At 42.4% G+C, this 19,216-nt stretch overlaps 2 protein-coding genes across 7 annotated transcripts; both read right to left on the bottom strand.

Annotated features, from left to right (window-relative positions):
• Nucleotides 1–5: 5 nt before the first annotated feature.
• On the bottom strand, nt 6–8,839 carry LOC115761955. Of its 3 annotated transcripts, none has more exons than XM_030703997.1 (7): nt 8,748–8,839; nt 4,395–4,618; nt 2,803–3,051; nt 1,226–2,252; nt 729–1,154; nt 403–676; nt 6–328 (listed from the first exon to the last, which is right to left on the bottom strand). In XM_030703997.1, the coding sequence occupies exons 2-7, from the start codon at nt 4,591–4,593 to the stop codon at nt 134–136; spliced, it is 2,370 nt and encodes a 789-aa protein (XP_030559857.1). In that variant the 5' UTR covers nt 4,594–4,618; nt 8,748–8,839; the 3' UTR covers nt 6–133. The 3 variants fall into 3 exon arrangements, with proteins under 3 accessions (XP_030559857.1, XP_030559866.1, XP_030559873.1); XM_030704006.1 differs by lacking the exon at nt 8,748–8,839 and adding an exon at nt 7,267–7,570; XM_030704013.1 differs by lacking the exon at nt 2,803–3,051.
• Nucleotides 8,840–10,449: 1,610 nt separating this feature from the next.
• On the bottom strand, nt 10,450–19,177 carry LOC115761632 (protein eiger). Of its 4 annotated transcripts, none has more exons than XM_030703465.1 (7): nt 18,457–19,177; nt 13,810–13,935; nt 12,564–12,946; nt 12,396–12,515; nt 11,347–11,438; nt 11,116–11,244; nt 10,450–11,058 (listed from the first exon to the last, which is right to left on the bottom strand). In XM_030703465.1, the coding sequence occupies exons 1-7, from the start codon at nt 18,613–18,615 to the stop codon at nt 10,691–10,693; spliced, it is 1,377 nt and encodes a 458-aa protein (XP_030559325.1). In that variant the 5' UTR covers nt 18,616–19,177; the 3' UTR covers nt 10,450–10,690. The 4 variants fall into 4 exon arrangements, with proteins under 4 accessions (XP_030559325.1, XP_030559350.1, XP_030559333.1 ...); XM_030703490.1 differs by having other exon boundaries at nt 11,116–11,226; XM_030703473.1 differs by having other exon boundaries at nt 12,396–12,503.
• Nucleotides 19,178–19,216: the final 39 nt, after the last annotated feature.

Genomic DNA, 19,216 nt, shown 5'->3' with positions numbered 1-19,216 from the left:
TTTGCTAGTTCAGCAAAGTTTCTTTTTGTTTTTTTTTTTTTGTAGTATTTTTGTTGTTTTCTTTTGAAACGCACACAAAAGGACGTTAAGAAATGTTTTGCATTTTTGGCTTTTAGTGAAACTTTCGGCTCGCTTAGAGCCCAATCTCCCGCATGGCCCTGTACAGGCAGGGATTCTTCAAGCACTCGCGCGGTCCCAGCTGGCGGCCGGGCGTGCCGCGCAATATCATGAGCACGGACCGTGCCGCCGCCTGGCACTCGTTGCTGCTGCCGCAGATGGTGTCCGCCTCGGCCAGGTACTGGTAGTCGCAGGCCACCTGCGAGGCGCCCTGTGCCGCAAAAACATAAGTGCGAAAATCAGTGGATCGTCTAGAGATTAGAGAATCATCGAGAGAATGCTTACACAGAGATAACAGATCTGATGAACGCCGCAGAGGGGCATTAGCTCCTGGTTCAAGTCGCCGGAGATGAGGTCAACGCTGCGGCAACGCTCGGCCATGGACTCGATAATTGGGCACTGATTGGAGCCAATGATGTAGTTCTTGTTGCCCAGATAGGCGTCGTTGAGCGTCTCGTAGGGTGTGCCCTGCATGGTCAGTGCCTCGTCCATGGTGTTCGGCTGCTCCGGATAGCGCATAAAGCCGCTGCGCTTCTTCTTCAGCTGCTGCTGCGGCTCCCTAAAGAGCAGAGATTAGCTTCGACTGTTTCCACTTAGTCGGCTGCACTTACTCCGACTGCTCCTCGGCCAGCTCCTTGCGGACGCTGTAGCGCTTCTTGTTGGGCCAATTGTTGTCCAGCGTGTTCTCCTCCGAGTCGGATTCGATGACATTGCGCAACAGATGATTCTCAGCGTCGACGGACTGACGCAGCTTGTCCAGCGCACGGCGCATCTTCTCCAGACTGTAGGCGGTGGCCAGACGCGATAGCACATGCTCCTTTAGCTTGCGTATCTCGTCCTGGTTCTTGATGCCCTCGTGGGCACCAGTGTACTTGATGGTCTCATCAATGATGAAATCCTCAATGGACTGTAGTTTTTTGTCCATGCTCTCTAACTTCTCGGGATCAATGTCGCGCTTCTTCTTGTGCGCCTCCCCATCCGGTCCTTCACTGTTAATGTTGTTGCCGATTTCATCGCTGCGCTTCTTCGACGCGCCTCTGTAATTGTGCAAAGAAGGGGGAAAATCTAGGCGAGTTCCTGCTCTTTTCTTTTGAACGGCTGCACTTACTCGGACATCTGCTCCGACTTCTTCTTGCGATCGAGTCCAAAGTATTGCGACCAATCGATGGACTTCTTCGCGCGCAGCATCAGATGCCCAACGCCGGGGCCATGCATATGCTTGGCGCTGGCCGCACGTTTCTTTTTGCGGCGTCGCTCGCCAGCATCCCCAGCATCGCCCTCGCCGTCGGCCTCGCCCTCCTCCTCCTCGTCGAACTCGTCGTGATCGTCCTCGTCGGAGCTCTCCTCGCCCTCGCCCTCGTGCTCATCGTGCTCGCCGTACTCCTCGTCCGAGTGATGCTCACTGCGCTTGCGATGATGTCCCGCATGTCCATGCATGACCATCTCACCTGTGCCGGCCGGCTTTGCGGGCTGTGCCGGTGCCGCTGGCTGTGCCGGCGGCGGTTCCTTGGCCAGTCCATTGCTGACGTTCACGCGCTGAAAATTGATCTCTAGCCGCATATCACCCAGAGCCGTGGCCGTAGCCGCTGTCTCCGGCAGCAGCGTGGTGGGCGCCGCCTTCAGCTGCTCTTCGGTGGAGCGTTTCTTCTTCTCCTCCGACAGCTGCTGCTGCTGCTGCTGCTGGTCAAGTGGCCTGCCAAACAGCTCGCTCAGCTCCTGGGCGACACGCTCGTCGGTCTTGCCCAGCGGCGACTCGCCCGCCGCACGCTTGGCCACCGGGAAACGCTTCTTCTTGTCCGCATTGTACGGCAGCCAGGGCAGCACCGGATACGAGCGCTTCTTCTGCATCAGCAGATAGTAGGGCGGCACGCGCATGCGTTTCTTTTGCTCGAACAGCTGCTGCTCCTCGGGCTCCTCATCCTGGACCTTGCCGTGCAGCTCGTTCTCCTGCTGCTGATACTTCTCCCAGAGCTGACGCAGCGCCGCCTTGTAGCGCTCCTGGCGATCGTGCTCGCCGGCCTCCTCGATCTCGCGCAGAAACTGTTCGGTTAGCTCGCTGTGCGACTGATCGCCGCCGGCGGCGCCTGCATTCCCGCCTAGATTCTCACGCTCACGGAACACGGACGGACCAGTCTCTGTTTGCATGTGTGTGGGTGTGTGTGTGAAAAAAGAAAGCAAGGCTCGTGTCAGTACTTTGACCTTCAGTTAAATCAGTTGCTGGGCGACAGGTTGCTCTGACAGGAACGGACTATAAATCCAGCTTCTATAATTAATTCTGTGTGCGTGCGCTTGTGTGTGTGCGTGCGTGTGTGTGCGCGTGTGTGCGTGTAGAGCTTATGGGCACGCATCAAGTTGTTAGCGACCTTTCAGGCATAGCTATTAAATCAAATGACAGGAAGGCTGGCAGGATGCTTGTGCCTGATTCCAGCTCGTTGCATTCATCATTCGACTAAGAGAGTTGAGATTAAGTCCACACACACACACACACACATATAGACACCTACACTCCAGCACAAGTTAATCTGAGCTAAGTGATTTTGGCTGCAAAGCGAAGAGCATTGTTATCCCAATCCATTTGAGGCACTCAAGTGGACACGCATCTAGCATATAACTTAACCAATACCCTACAGATGGGTCTGGGCGTGCGTGTGTGCGTGTGTGCGAGTGTATCCAGGGGTTACTTACCGTATTGCTGCTCGTCGCGTTCCCTAAAGGGCGAGGAGGAGCGCTTTCGCTTCTCGTCCACGAACAGATTGCTGGGATTCGTTTGTTGCTCGCGTTCGTCGTCGAACTCGTAGCCATCGAAGGGGGCGCCTAGGCCCGGCTCGAAGCTCTCGTTCTCGCGCTCTAAATACTTGGCAAGTGCTTTATTTATTCTATGGCGATTCCGATTCTTATACTTGTTGCCGGTGCCGGTGCCAAATAAATCGCTATCTGCAATTGTGCATGGAGAAACACCAAAACGAGACGAAATGCGGGGGAAAAATGAAAATCAAGTGTGCTTTGTGCGGGGGCGGGGCGGGGCGGGGCGCGTGCGGGGTCATGTCTGTGAGTGTGAGTGTGTACTTTTGGAAGCCAGGCCATGGGTCACGTGCTCGAGTACATGCGGGCTCCAGCTGATGCTGTATCACCACCTCCTCCTCCTCCTCTTCCCACGGCTATCAGTTACGGATTGGTTTATCGAATTGCCTGCAGCTGACAGCTGTCCTGCCCTGTCCTGTCCCGACCTGACTTGCCATTTCGGATTAACTTGAGATTATGCGTTTTACCCCCGCTGAGAAACGTCACGAACACGTGAATGTGCATTGGGCTTAAAATTTGACAATCTCGTTATATCATTCTTTAAATAAATATCTAAGTAGCATTGACGCATTTCAGTCACTTGATATTAGTCATAGAAATATTTATGGAATAGAGAGAGCAGGGTGGACTTGAAAAAGACATTTTTATCAACACTTTTATGTCCCTTTTTCATATGGATATTACGTTAATATATGTTAGATAAGCTTGCGATCATGAGAATTGCAGTAAGTCTCTGCGCCTCGACTTCATTAATCCTTCTCTTAAGCACTCTCTCATTTCCTTTCTTACTCCCTCTCTTATTCTTGTCTTACTCCTTTTTCTCGCTCTCTTTCTCTTACTCCCTCTTCTTCTTTCTTCACTCTTGATCTCTCTCTATATAACTCCCACTATTTCTATCTCTCTACCAGTCCCTTTCCCTCTCTCTCTCTCTCTCTCTCTCTGTCTCAAACTCTATCTACAAGTGGTCTTTCTGCCTACCTCATTAACTTTCCATCTCACTTTCGCTCTCACTTCCACTAATTCATTCACATTTACACTCTCGATCTGATTTATAGATTACAATTAAGTTATCAAAATGCTCAGGCATAGCTAGCAAACATGAGAATCGCATAGAAAGGTGCCATTTTAAAAGCAACTGTGATAATTATATGTTGCTTGACTATTTTAAATGCAAAAAAATGTAAATCTAATGAATGTGATTTACTGTGATTCGCAAGTGCTTTCAATTCTTCGTAATGAATTAGAAGGGATTACTAGTTAAAAGGTACACACTATAAACTGGTGCTGCTCGAGTGCAATTCATTCAAGTGAGGGACTAAACCTCGCATTCCATTTGATCCAACGATTTCTCTCTGTTCATTCTGCCCGCCTCATTAGTCTTTTGACGGCTGCAGTTAATGCCAATTATTCGACTAATTAACTATTCAGCTCTTTGGTTCAAGTGACACGGCCGGCTAATTAACTGACAGACTCACCTTCGTCCCAATCGTCCAGTTGATCCGCAGCAAAGTGTGCCGAGGGGGGCGGCGCGTTCAATGGATACTTGGCAGCCTCGCGGCGATGCAGCTCATCGACGGCCGCCTGCAGCGAGTAGGCGGCTCGCTGGGGCGTCGCCAGGACAATGCAGCCGAGCAGGCCCAGGATGGCAACAGCTTCAACAAATTGGCCGGCCATGGCGACAGCTGCCTTAGAAGTGCGGCTAAAGAGTTTAAAGGATAAACGCATTAATATGATTTTATGCGCGGCACGTTTCAGGTTCGCATAAGTAACAAAAATCCCTGGGACAAAACTTTTAATTACATTTGCACTTTAAAGCAAACGCCAGCAGGTGTGCTATCAGGTGTCAAATGGATGGGCGGCAGGTAGTATGGGGCTTAGAAGTTCATTGTCACCAATTCATTAGACGTGCCTAATGGCACACAAAATGCCGCAAGTACAGTGAAAGTTCGCTTGCTTAAACAGAACCATAAAAAACTAATAAAAAATAATATAGGAAAAGAGGATGTTGAGAAAAACACAGCAGCAAAAATTATATAATATAATATAAAACATTTATGCTAAAATATTCCTACGCTCGGTAGCTCGCCAGTTTGTTCGCTCAAGCGAGCTACCACTGTAGCAAGCTCTACATATTTTCAACATAATTATTTGGAGTTCGTCAGGTGTTTGCCGCGCATAACTATGCAAATTGTGGAAGAGGCAGCACACTCGGCACTCGGCATCAGGCATTTCAATTATTTTCTCATCCGGACTGTTAATGAACTGCTGACGCAGAGGATTACAGGAGCAACGCAGGCCCACACAGATAAATCGATAAAATTCCTATGTGTTGGAGCCAAGTTTTTGCCAACATTCCATTGCTGGCGACGCAGTTCGACAATTATGTTGATATGTGCCAATGACAACCAGTTTCCTTTCCGGGCGAACGTTTTATTTGTGACGCACAAAAGTATGCTATAGTTGTCGTGATGAATAGAATGGCAGCAAAACCCAAACCAAAACGAACAAAACACGGCGCACACTTGACGTATACGCAATATAAAGCATACGCCACATTGCCGCCTTCTGCTGCCTGTTGCTGTCTTCGCTGCGGTCGCTTCACGGCAAAGAACTGAGCTGTACACATCCAGAGTTCGTGGTGTTGTATCGTATATATATGCCCCTGTGTCCCTGGCCACAATTCGCTTTTCATTTTGCGTTGGAATTTATGATAGACGTTTGCCTTTAAGCGCCATTAAATGTCAAGGCGGCCCCGCCCACTTGCAGAGCGTCTCGCCTGCAGCTGTTGTTGTTTTTTAGTTTGCTTGTGTTTCATTATATAATATTATAATATTATTACTGATGCCTGGCTGCCTAACTGCCTGTTGTCTCAGCCGCGTCCTGGTACCGCTTAAACGCGCCCAAGCAAAGTCGCAAAAGCATCAAATTAATTTAGTTCAACTTATTTTATTTCCTTTTCCCTTTGTTTATACTTATATTTTGCTCAACAGCAGCCAAAAACCAGATTTTTATTTGCATAACGTATTCGCCCAAGCAATTGGGCATAAATTTAAAGAAAGGTTAAAAGACATAAATCTAGCCCTTGAATATTTGAATACCGTTGCGTTATAAGGCAAATAAATCAAGGACTAAAAAACGAATTGTAATTGATTTAGAAATTCAAAACCATTTCGGAATTTGTCTAAAGGCATTTGATTTGGCATCCTGTGCGTCTTCAATTGAGTTTTGCAATTAAAATAAAGCAATTTGATATCCGATTCTACGCTTCCAGCAAATTCTGTGCGAAATAATTGATTTAATATGCACAGTTGACATATTGTTTTCTACGAACTTAACATGACATGTTTCTCATGTTTAATTCCGAGAGCAATTTATTTATATGCAAATTTGACACTTTTTTTCTTTATAGTACACAGGAAAAACTGAAAAGTTTTAAATTGCGAATACGCAGAAATTGCAATTTATGTGACAGCAACAGGACCCAGAACCGCAAACCTCAAAGTACATATACATATATATATTTATATATATAGCACATATACTTATAAAAACACATGCGAAAATTGCTTTTTCTGATTAGCTTTTGATACTATATAGACGTTGTTGCTGCTTATAAATAAGTAAAGCAAAAAGTTGGTTGAGTTTTTTGCGGTTGCTTTTGTCGCAACTTTTTCTAAAAAGAAAAATATGAAACATAAAACATGTACCATTGGGCGTATGCTTGATGTTCAATAAGAAGTACATGAAAGTCACTTCAAAAGTCTTATAAAATTAAAGTATTGTGCCAGGCTATACAAGTGTGTGTGCGTGTGTGTGTGTGTGTGCCTTGGCTATTCTGATAGACAGCTTTCATTAGCTGTCACTTATATTATACATACAGGCTTTGGTAGGAGTCGAGCGTAGTCTAAATTGAAGCTGGGCAGAACATGCAAATTGGCAACATAATTCGATTTATTTGATGGATATGCATTTGCGAGCCAGGCAATCAAGTTTGGTGACAAATTCAATTGATGGCACAGCTTGAGTAGAGTATACATATATACAGAGTGTATATATACTGACTGGGCCAGAGGCTGCGACTAAGTAGGCAGCAGCCAGTGAACCTTTTGATGTTGACGGGCAACCGTTTTTGCAGCTTTCCTTCACTTTCTTGTTAATTAACCGTTTGTCGAGTTAATTTTTAATATCAGCTAAATAATTTATTTTGGCATTCGCAACAGTTAAGCGGGCTACACAAAAGCCTCGTATTAAACATTGACACACATAGACATTGGCAAATGGAGACATTGATATTGAGTGTAAGGCCCATTCCTTATTTTGACTTATTGACACAACGCCCACGCTTACCAATAAACAAATCAATGGACGCGACAGCTCCTCTTTTTTTGGACGTCTCTGTCGCTGGGTTGTGTGAAAAAAGTTGCACTTTGCTCCTTGTTGTAATTGGGCTTTTTAATGCTTTTGCGTTGCAGTTAGTATTTGTTTTGCGTTTATGTGTGTGTGTGTGTGTGTGTGTGTGTGTGTGTGTGTGTTCTTTGTATTTGACGACGGCAAATAAAAATGGTAGACACTTTTCACAACATGGCGTCACTCCTACGCCTTCTTACAATTGCCACAAGGACTCGCTCGCGGCTGAACAACAACTCTGCCAACAGCCACAGTCAAGACGGAACCAAGAGTGACATCAAATGCGCGACGCTTCTGCAATTTATACAATGCCAGGCGGCACGAAAGGAAGCGAATAACGGCACATAAAGTCCACAGTCCACACGCAGTGGACGGACACACTGAACAGAAAGAGAGACACACTGAACGAGAGCGTGAGAGAGAGAGAGCGAGAGAGAGAGCGAGCTCGAGAGAGCGTGGGCGAAGCTGTTGCTTGAAAAAGCTCTTTGCCGTTATTGTTATTTGCCTTTGAGTGTTATCTCTTTCGGATTTGCGCTGCCCGCGTCGCATTGTTATTGTTGCCCTCTGCTCGCATTTCATTCGCTGCAGCATTGCGCTTGCATCTGAACAGATTTATTCAGGTAGAAGCATACTAATATCCACGCACATCCTCTGTTGCCATTCACATTGTGTGCCCGTGAGCTTTGGTTTTTCTTGTGAAAACTTCATTAGTGCTCTTTAGCCTTGCCACACATATGCATGTGTATGTGTGTGCCCTTTGAAGCGCAACTCGTAATGAAATTACAGTTGAATTCACAAATTAATTAGGCAAGTGCGCAGTATAATGCAAGAGAAGGCGTAGTTGAAGCATGAAAAGCGTGCAGTTCTAACAAATTGGCTAATTGGACAAGTTCCTATTGGAATATATTTTACTTAATGGATTAACTTAGACGTTTTCAAGGCTGAATGTCCTTTTGTCAACAATGCATTGCAGTTGGAAAATTTATGAAAATATATGATTTATGTTTTTGCGCTCGTGCTTTACAGTTAAAAAGTTTCGATTGATAGCTTTTGAAACTCAAGGTCTCGAAATTGCGCACTTACATTTTTTGGTCCATAGAAAATCATATAAAACAATATTTAATAAAATCAGTAATTTATTTTAACGAAAATCAGTTGCAAAGAGGATAAAACCTTATACTAACTTGAGTATGGTATATGGGTATAGAAGGAGTTTTTTCGCCAGTTAGATTTAAATATATTTAAATACAGTTCTTATTCGAAATCTTTAATAAAATATTGTTAAAAACAAATATTTAATTAATTATTTAAAATAAAAAATGGGACACCTGTTGTTTTAATCTAAACAAATAGATCAAACTTAGCCAAATATTATGTGAAAGTTAATCACAGTTTATCCAAGAAAAATAAATATTACTTACCATGGTGTTAGGAAAAACTTTTTGCAATTTGCTTAAGATAACTGGAAAATGTTGACACAAAACTGCACTTGACGCATCGAAAGGAAAAACACAGCCAGAACGAAGGGACGCCTACGTGAAGACTGAAATAAAGCTTTGGATGCATCGAAAGCTGGATGGGTTTACTGCGCATGGGCAGGACGCGGCAGGTATACTCTGGTATAGGTAGGCCTGGCAACAGAACAGCCTGTTTGAGTTTGTTGTTGCCACAGCCTGGGGCAATGCCAACCCCAAATTTCTGCACAGAACCGAACTGTTGCTTCTGGCAGCAGTAGCAGCAGGAAAAACCGCCCACCTGTTACTTGCCAAATGGCATTCATTCGGCAATTACTTCCGCAGCCAGAGCCGGACCCGGGCCGAGTCCCGGATCTCAATTTGTGTTTATGTATGCGTCGGTTGCTTGCAGCTTAAAGCTGCATTAGCTTCAATTGCATCTATTTTTGGCCATTCAGCCCGGGCTGAGATTCCCCTGGACTGGACCTGGAATGCATACAATTTCTCATGTGCGAGTGCAACTTAATTATTCCATTTGACGTCACATCCTGTGGACATTCACACACAGGTCCTTTGCCGTTGGCCATCAACCAGCTGTCCAAAAAGATACAAAATCATTTGCTTTGTGGTTGACAAATAATAAAACGAACACAATTGCCACACATACAATGTGCGGCTTTTTTGCTAGAAAATTCTCTGCTAAGTCCAAAGGATTTACTAATTTATTATAATGCAGCATGTGCTTGGGTTTAATATGAAGGCTTAATTGCATACTCTAAGGTCTGGTATTTAAGGGATATTTGTTGTTCTCTTTGCCTTAGCTAGAAATGTACACAACAAGTTTTAACAAGAGAATTTCAGAAATTGTTAGAGTTAGGTGCAGTAAGAGTAGATAAGCAAATATAAATATTTGTTAAAAACAGCTCAGAGTCAGAAATAATTGCATTATAAATACAAAAAAAAAGAAACGCTTTAGAATTTGAGCAAATATTTGCCATAATCACACTCTCAGATTGTGTTAAAGCTGACTTATGGCTAAACAAAATATTTGACTTGGCATCAGGCATATATTATATACTATGTACAAGGTCCACTAAAATCGAATAAATTGTAATGTCGAAATTTAAATATTCAATAGTTTAATGTTTCAAAGAAACATTAGATGTATGTCTATCATCTAGACGTAGAGTTATAAGGTGAATTTGCTTTATAAGGTGCTGGTTCAAGGAACCCTGGTTCAAATCCCAGTTCAGGAATTTCTGGAAATTTTAAATAGTTAACTTGACTAACTATAAATAATGATAGTCTTCAAAGGTCACTCTTTTTTTACATAAGTACTACTACTTATTGATCCATCCTTTTGTATACCATCCATAATTCTGACATTTGGAGTTCTCCTGATGTACATTTATGTTATGCTGCTTCTTGATTGTCTGTAGAACCTTGTAATATTCTATATTCCCTATAAGTACTATGTATCCAGCTCTTATCCGAGAACTGATCTCTAAATCTTGCAACTACCCATTTTTGATCTCATAGTCAACGAAATGAATCCAGGAATATATATTATTATTTATTCATTATCATAAGATACTCCTCCTGGCGGATCTGTAAATTGTTGGGAATTGAAATGAATCGAAAAATTTCTATTATTTGATTGACTTCTTTTATTATGGCAATTCTCATACAGAATTTGAATTAATCGTATATATACAAAATAAATATGGTATTATAAGCCTGTTCATGTTAGAGTTAGGTTTATGAATATAAGTTTGTGTAAATAGAATGTTACTAAAGCTAGCCCTAAATTAGTCATCTACTATGCTGTATGCGTATGCGTATTCGTATTTGTTTAATTGAGTAGTCGCAACTACTAAAGCTTAAATTCTTCAGATTCCCGTGAAGCGCATCTAGATCTTGATGATGCCAAAGTAGCTGCGATTACTGACATCCCTCAGCATGACATTGCGATCTCGATGGATGTCGCGCAGATGTATCGATTCCTCCTTCTGCAGCTGGATCAGGCCGCTCGTGTGGCAGGTGTGTATCTTATCAATATGCGTCGGCACCGTGTTCAGGCACTGCAGGAAGGCGTTGTGCCCGTGGAAGATGATGAAGCCGTTCTGATCGTGTGTATTATTATAGCAGATCTGGGCATATACATAGTAGAGGCCCGGCTGATGCACAGTCAGGATGCCGTTGTTGACGCTGAAATGCTGCTGCCACTGATTGTCGCTGCTGGCGGTGGCATGCCCCATATACATGTCCCCCTCATAAGCTGTCCAAACACACAGAGATTAGTCTCAAGCCACATTGGTATCATTTTTCTACTCACAGTGGAGCCGAATGGGCGCCTGGTGATGCGGCACCTTCCGATTCAAGTGGAAATGGGCTGCAGCCGTGAGAGATCCCCCGCCGCCGGCCGCATTGTAATCGGCGGATTTCGCTGAAACAGGAGATTCGCCTGTGAATTAACAAACGCACATGGATGATGCAATAGTTTTGATGGTACAAGCTTTGCCAATTCAACTGATATTATATAAGATAGAACAAAATTAATACCCACCTTTGCGCACCAAAAGACGTTGACGGCCCTGACGCACTCGTGGACGCTGCCGGTGCAGGTGGTGCACAGTGGTGCTATCAGAGGTAACAGCGCTGTGGGAAAGATAAAATAAAATATAATATATCTGGTATAAGTTGGCTTTGCAGGGATTAAGTCTTATTCTTTGTTTTTTAACCTGGCAGTCGGCGTTATCATTTTCTCATGAAACGCGTTACGCAAAGAAGAAAACCTCTGCGAGTCAAAATTCAATGCAAAGAACAACTATTGTGAATGATGTGAGAGGGAGCGAGTATTCAAATGACCGCCGCTTGCATGCCATTGGTCCCAGCACATTTGATCCCGTTATATTAGTTTTGTGCTCAGTTGTAAGCGCGCATTATGTTCTCTCTTATTTGTAACTAGTATTGGTGAGAATGTCGGCTTAGCGTAGGCGTGCGCCTAGTCAGGCAATTCAGTCGGCGCGCGTCTGTCCTGCTGATCGGTCGCATCCTCTGCGCGTATACAAACGTGCGTAATTAGTCTTCCTCTTGTTCTTTGCTTTTAAAAATGCATGTGCATGCGTATTTGTATTTTATTGAAGTTGACATGAGAACTTAATTCGCATCCAGAGAGTGTCGGCGAATGGAAGAGATTTAGAAAGCTTTTCTTAAACGGATAGTCGACCTCATGTATATACAGTCAAGTAGTCTTCCTCTTGTTCTTTGAAGTTGCCATGAGAATTTAATAAGCATACAGACAGCATGGGAGCGCAAGAGAGAGAGCTATGAAGCTTTTCTGAAACGGATAAGCGAGCTCATGTATAAATTCTCTTATACGATATACAGATCAAGTTAAGTGCACTTGTATATGTATGTGTATACGTGTGTATGTTTGGCTCTTATACCAAGCGCAGACTTCTACGCATCGAGGAATGTGTGTTAAAGCCAATCAGGAATTCAGGTATGTTTATATATAATTGTGTTTGCTTGCAGGTAACATCGTTTGGCTTGTGCGTTAGACCGCGAATGGATACTCTTTTTTTTTTTGAAAATTGAACCCTTGTCACCTACCTCTTGTTTATCTGCGCATCTGTTTGGTTTTGGTTGTTTTGAATCTGTGCCAGATCGTTGCTCTGCAGCTCATTGCGCAACTCCGCAATGGAGCGAGATTTTCTGTTTCTAGTTAGAGTTCTGATGTTAGAGCATTAGGAACTGAACGGGAGCTGGCGAAACACTTACCGTTCCTTCTTCTTTTTGGAATCATTATAGCTGGTGAAATCGTCAAATACATTATCATCATTGGACGCCGCCGAGGTGGAGCCGGAGGCGGCGGCGGAATCGGAGGCGGATGCAGCTGTTTCGGTTCCATCTTGGATGCCCTGGACTGTCGTGCGAGTGTCGTCCGTTTCCTGTTTTATCAAGTCCAGATACTCATCGTAATCGGTGCGCTCGTTGCCCGCATCCTCATCCTCGTCGTCGTCGTCGTCCACGTTCCCGCTGTCGACCCAGCTGCCGACGTCGTCGTCATCATCATCATCATCGTCATCATCGTTCTCGTTGTCGTCCTCCTCGCCCTCGAGGTCGTCCAGCTTGTTGGGATCATGAATGAGCAGGTTCGTATACTGCAATGCAAAGTGGATGCCATAAGATTTTGGGTCAATCACTTGGCCACAAGTACGTGACTTGTGCTCATGATGATGATGATGATGATGATGCTGCCAGGTCCCCAGAGCTTGCACATTTCTCAAATACATTTATGTAGTTTTTCATATTTAAAAATACGCGCACTCATTTACCAACTCTCTAGAGAACCTAATGGGGCGACGCTATACATATATATATATATAACTATATATAAGCATTATGTATTACACTTATACTTCTATAGATTGCCTCACATATGCATGGGTAAATCTTGAATCTTGAAGCGATCTGTGCCATTGATGAGATCACATCAGATCAGATCGGATCAGATCAGTCAACACAAAGTCCATAATTATTTCTCTCTAGGTTATTTCTTTGAATAAGACAATAATATATATAGAGTCCATATGGCAATTGCCTTCAAATGGATTTTCGTGTGAAAGATCTCCGAAAAGATCTGCCACAGCTAGCACATAAATTGTGCTTAGAACAAGAACAAAGTCAATTAAATATTAATTGAGTGTTTTATCTTGGTCTTAGGCTGACTTGTGTGATTTATGTTCAGGTGATTTGTCAAATATATGCCCATTAATAAATTTGCAGAGTGATCAACTGGCTGTTCTCACACAAATAAACATATATCACAAGGCGAACATTTCGTAAAGAATTTCTCAGATATTTGAATTTCAGCACGTATATCTATAAATACAAGTGTCCCATATAGTTTTGTTCTGTTCATATTTTACGTGACGCAACAGTAATTATTAATAGATAAGAATATATATATATATATATATATATATATATATATTTCATTTGAGCTTGTCAGACTGGCACTCACCTCCTTTTGGAATTCCGCCAAGTCCTCCAGATAATTAATGCCCAGCCTCTGCCGCAAACTGTCCACTTCCCGCCGCAGACTGGCCAGATCCGTGTCCAGCTGTCGCACCCGTATCGTCTGCCAGATCTGCAAGAGATAGACAGAGAGACAGAGAGAGAAAGAGAGAGTGAGGGAGAGAGTTCTTTAATCATATATATATATATATGCGCCATATAGATCTGCGTCATAAATAATCCATGTGTGTGTCTGTCTATGAGATCACTTGACTATAGCCACACACACACACACACACACACACACACACACACACACACATACACACACACAAACACACACACACACACGCGCACAGCTTGATCATGTGTTTATTCTCCATCAAGCAAAGGGAAGTCATTAAAGAGCCTAATGTAAACATATCGCAATATATGTAAATGTTTTCTTGGTCAATTCAAAATGAAATTAAGTAAAAAACTTATAACAAAAACGAAAAGCAGGGAAAGAGCTGAAAGATATTCTTTTCAAGCAAAATCAATTTCAATTTCGAATTGAATTCAACGCGATAAGCATTTATTTTTCTTCTATTTTTTTTGAGTCATTTTGCGCTTATCTTCAGCTTCGTACACAATTATTGTAATGAGCCTTAATTGGGGCGATAGACGGTGCTAAAACAAACACATCCAATAATCCCAGGCAGCGAACTTTGACACCAGCACCCCTCCGCGAAGAAGAAGAAGAAGAGCGAGCTAACCCCGCGACAAGCAAAGAAAGATTTCGTCGCGCTCAGCAGATGAACAAATAATCACGTTGCACGCCAACATGCCCGACTGGGCAATACTCTGCACAAGTCGAAAAGTAACCACAGTTAACTTGACATGCTCGACTAGGCAATACTCTGTATAAGTTAAAAAGAGTCACGCTTAGCTTCAACATGCTCGACTGGGCAATACTCTGTATAAGTCGAAAAGTAATCACAATTAACTTGACATGCTCGACTAGGCAATACTCTGTAAAAGTTAAAAAGAGTCACACTTAGCTTCAACATGCTCGACTAGGCAATACTCTGTATAAGTTAAAAAGAGTTACGCTTAGCTTCAACATGCTCGACTAGGCAATACTCTATAATCTGAAATGTTTCATCAAATAAGCACGCATAACTTTAACACGCTCGACTATATAATACTCTATAAAATAAAAAAAATAAAATATTAAATATTAATCTACTTTCTCGAACTAATTAATCTCTCATTTATTTAGGTTGAACAAAAATCACTCAAAACTTCAACTTGCTCGACTAGCAATACTCTATAATCTAAAGGAAATCAAAATATACAAAATTAAATGCACTCTGCTCTAATTTCATTTATTCTATTTTCTATTTCAACTAGGCAATACTCTATAATTAAAATGAATTCAAAGTAACATGAAATAAAAATGCTCTCAATCTAGATTCGGCAACTTATAGAGTTATATTGAACATTACTTGTAACTCAAATGTCTTTTGTTTTTCTCTAAAAACAATGACAAATAGCCTTAACTATTTGGTTATTGAGAATATTCAAGAAACATTTAAAAACTGCATGTTTTTCATAAATTACTTTTTATTCGTCTAACTAAAACCTACAAAATATATATTAATATTTTTTAATATTAAATACTTTATATTGTTCTCAATCATAACATAATATTTCTTTCTTAGTTAGAAGAGATCGGAACTACCCTATTTGATTAGTTGTACATGTGCTGGGTATTGCTCAAAATATAGTCTACCGCCGTCGAGGCGCGTAATCTTTTTAATGGATCATTAACATTCTGTGCGAACAGCCGCAACTTTCGACGCGTTGCTCAATACGAGTCTGTCAGCGCCTTTTCCTATCATTATTTTCTATATACGTAGTGCTTCTTTCTTTCATTTATTTCGTCTTCGCCCAAAGGCGGCACCCCAAAAAAAATATGTATATATAAAAACATAAAATAAACCCAATGTCCGCCGGTTATGACAGGCCGCAGGCGGCTAGCTCCAAGCTAAGCTCCAGCCGCGTCGAGTCGAGTCGATTCGCAACGAGTACTCAAAAGTCTCGCAGACATGTGTACCGAGTTCTTATGATGAGTGTGTGAATAAATTATGAAACTTGTTTACCAAATTATTGAATTAAGCTTTCGCATTGATCGTGAAAAGAGACCCACATGTGGCAGGGATAGGAGCGTAGCCGAGGCACAAGGCCATTGCCGCGGGTACACTGAGAGAAAGAGACGTGTTACTTCGAGTATAACCGAAACAATACTCTAATTTTGGAACAGTGGTTAAATAGCATATAATGTATGTGTCAGGCAGAAGAAAGCAGCTCTGATCCCATAAAGTATATATATTCTTGATCAGCCATGTACGTCTGTCCGTCCGTCCGTCCGCATAAGCGCGTCGATCTCAGAACCTATAACAGCTATATACTTTAAATTTGGAACCTAGATGCTCCTAAGTAGTACCCGCGCAGTACGAGTTTCGATAATCGATAACTTGCACAGTTTCCAAGCAATCGATAAAAATCGATATCGAAATCTTGTTTTTTGAGCAAATCTCTTAGGTTTTAAGAGTTAGAGTCACTAAAATCGACATGTAGCTTCTTGAATAGTACATGCTGATCAAGTATCATTCATTTTATAGCTACCTCCTCATCCCCCTCCCCTCCCCTGATCTAGTTGCGAGAAGCTTCCGGGTAGCCCCTAGTCGTGCACACCCGACTAGAGCACTCTTACATTGTTATTATGTTTTCAATTATACTTACAAGAAACTACAAAAGTGATTTATAATTCTCGACTGATTTGTTGCCATTTTCGCTCAGTGCATTTGCCACTTATGTCTTCGATTTCATTTGCCGCTCACTTGCAGCAATCTGTGGCTGCTGCTGCTCCATTTGTAAACACTTAAAGTTCACATTATACCCACATATTATGACAGTCTTGTGGATAATACCAAAATGTAAACGAGTTTCCCATTAGGCGACGTACATAAATCTTGCTGGTAGCCGACGTAATGCAATATCGAAAACTTTGTGTTTCCACTTTCACCATCGCTGATGAGGGTCACTTCCCACCCCCCTCACCACTCACCCCTCACCCCTCCACCCCTGCTCTTGCCCTGGTCAGAATTGCTACCAATCGGTCTTTTGTGCTGCGACAGGGAAATTGAATAAAAATCTTAACAAAGATTTATGTGGCATGGCAGCCAAAGCCGAAATGCTTCCAAGTCAATTGACAATTGACAATTGTACGATTTCCGTTTCAGAAACCCACTGCAAAGGGCATGCGAACTCAGCGCATGAAATGCAAAGTGCGCAGTCAAAGTTTTTTTTGCTTCTTTTGTTCGGTTTAAAATGCAGCAATGCAAATTTAATACTATTCCGCGATAGTCGAGCAAACAGCTATCGGAATACGGACTAAATATGTGAACTTCTCTCTCTTTCTCTTCTTCTTCTTCTTCGCAGCATCTGAGCTCAGTCTTATGTGCTATATAGTTCTTATATATAAAGTTGACAAAGCATTTATCGAGTGAGACATATAAATGGTTAAACCCACAGATAAACCTCGAAATATCAACTGGACTTTATGTATAGAAAATAAATGATGTGGCAACCCAAGGTTGCTCTAGTCGCGTGTTTTCGCTTAGTAGATACCCTGTAAACAGCAACGAGTTGTCTTCACTCTGGCCTCGCGTGCAGGCAGACAGACAAAGATACCTAGCTTTGCTTTATGGAATTGCCTTCCGCTGTCATTTGCTCAACTACCTTATACCCTGTAATTTTCGCTCTCTATATTTCCATACGAAAGAGCAAGGACGCATTGAAAACATTCTAAATAGTGTATATAAAATAAAGACGAAGAAAAGATGAATGAGAATTGCGACTCGATCATATATTTTGCTGATTACGAATATTTTTGCTGCTTTTCCCCTCTACTTTATATACCTCCCCCCCCCTCTGTCAGCTTTTTTTATGTAGTATTAAGTATTTCCCAGTTGTTTTTTTTTTTTAAATAAACAAAACTAAACAAATCTTTTGAAAAAACACACGCTACCACTTGAACTTCAAACAGTTCGTCTCTTGGCACCCGTGTAGTTCCCATGTTTGTACCAAGAAGAAGAAGATTAAGAAGAAGAGGAAGAAGATCTATAAGCAGCCAGTCGCCAGCTAGTCTGTGTCTCGGCTGATCATCAGCTTGTTGGGTTTTATGATCATCATTAGGAAACGATTTGGTTAAAGACACGCTTCAATTTAGATCCGAAGCCGAACTGAGACGGGTTTTATATTTGATTTTTGTGTGTCTATCTATCTGTAGATATGTTTTGTTTATGGAGGGGGTGGGGGGGATTTGTTTAGGTGTAGCTTGTGCCAAATTATAGTTTATACAACCGGAATGGCTGTCGGTCACGCATCGTAAAATATGCGTTATATGCTCGATTTGAATTTGAATTTATTTATTTTTTTTTTGAACAATTATAAACATTAACTTTTTGACAGCTACGCACTTTGGTGTCGTAGGTTACTCAGTTTGATTAAACTGTACGCGATTCGACATTTAGTGATAAGCGAGTGAAATGGTATTTCCGATTGGGGCACTAAACTTTAAAGTGCATGTTAAATTGTAAATACCAACCGTTAAAATGAGGATGCCGGCGACCAGAACGAGTGCAACAATGCTCAAGATAATCGGTATGAGCTGTCTGGTTTTCCTCTTCGTGCCCGATTGCTTGGCCGGAAAATTATTAACGGCACTCGTCGGTGTTATAAATGGCTTAAGTGTCTCCGCTGTCATAATTGATATCTGGCAATTAGTCAAGCGTCAAGCGATGCGTCTAGGACCGGATAGAACTCGATGGAATGTTGTCAGCTACTGTCAACTGCAGCAGCAGCAGCTGTCAAGTGCACTTAAAGCTCTCTCTCTCTCTCTCGCTCGCTCGCTCGCTCTCTCAGCAAGATGCACAACAACAACTTGCAATGCACTCACTCGCACACTTAGCCCTTGCAGATTTTTCCTGCACAATTTGCTGTTTTTGTTTTCGTTTCTTTCTTTTTTTAGTTATACTTTTTAATTGGCTTGCAATTTACTGAACAAAATTGCGAAATAAACAAGTTTTTGCACTAGAAAATCTTTGGAACACTCGCAAGTTGAGATTCTTTTTTACAGCGCCGTTTTTATTATCAGTTGTTGTAGCGCATTTCGATAAAATATCTTGTCGAAATGTTGTTCGTTTTTTTTTTTTTTTTTTTTTTTTTATATTTAGCTAGAGAACACTGCGCGTGTTGGCTGCTTTTGTATGCCCAAGATACTACTCTGTTTGCTGCTGGCACGCACGCGCTCTAGATACGTCTGTTAGCGTCTGCGATTCGCGTTCAACTGACTGCTGACTCGGTGT

The sequence above is a fragment of the Drosophila novamexicana genome, unplaced genomic scaffold (genome assembly GCF_003285875.2).
Source record: "Drosophila novamexicana strain 15010-1031.04,08,12 unplaced genomic scaffold, DnovRS2.1 tig00000008-arrow-pilon, whole genome shotgun sequence".
NCBI lineage: Eukaryota > Metazoa > Arthropoda > Insecta > Diptera > Drosophilidae > Drosophila > Drosophila novamexicana.
The sequence above is the reverse complement of the archived record's forward strand: the minus strand, read 5'-3'. Positions and strand labels throughout refer to the sequence as shown.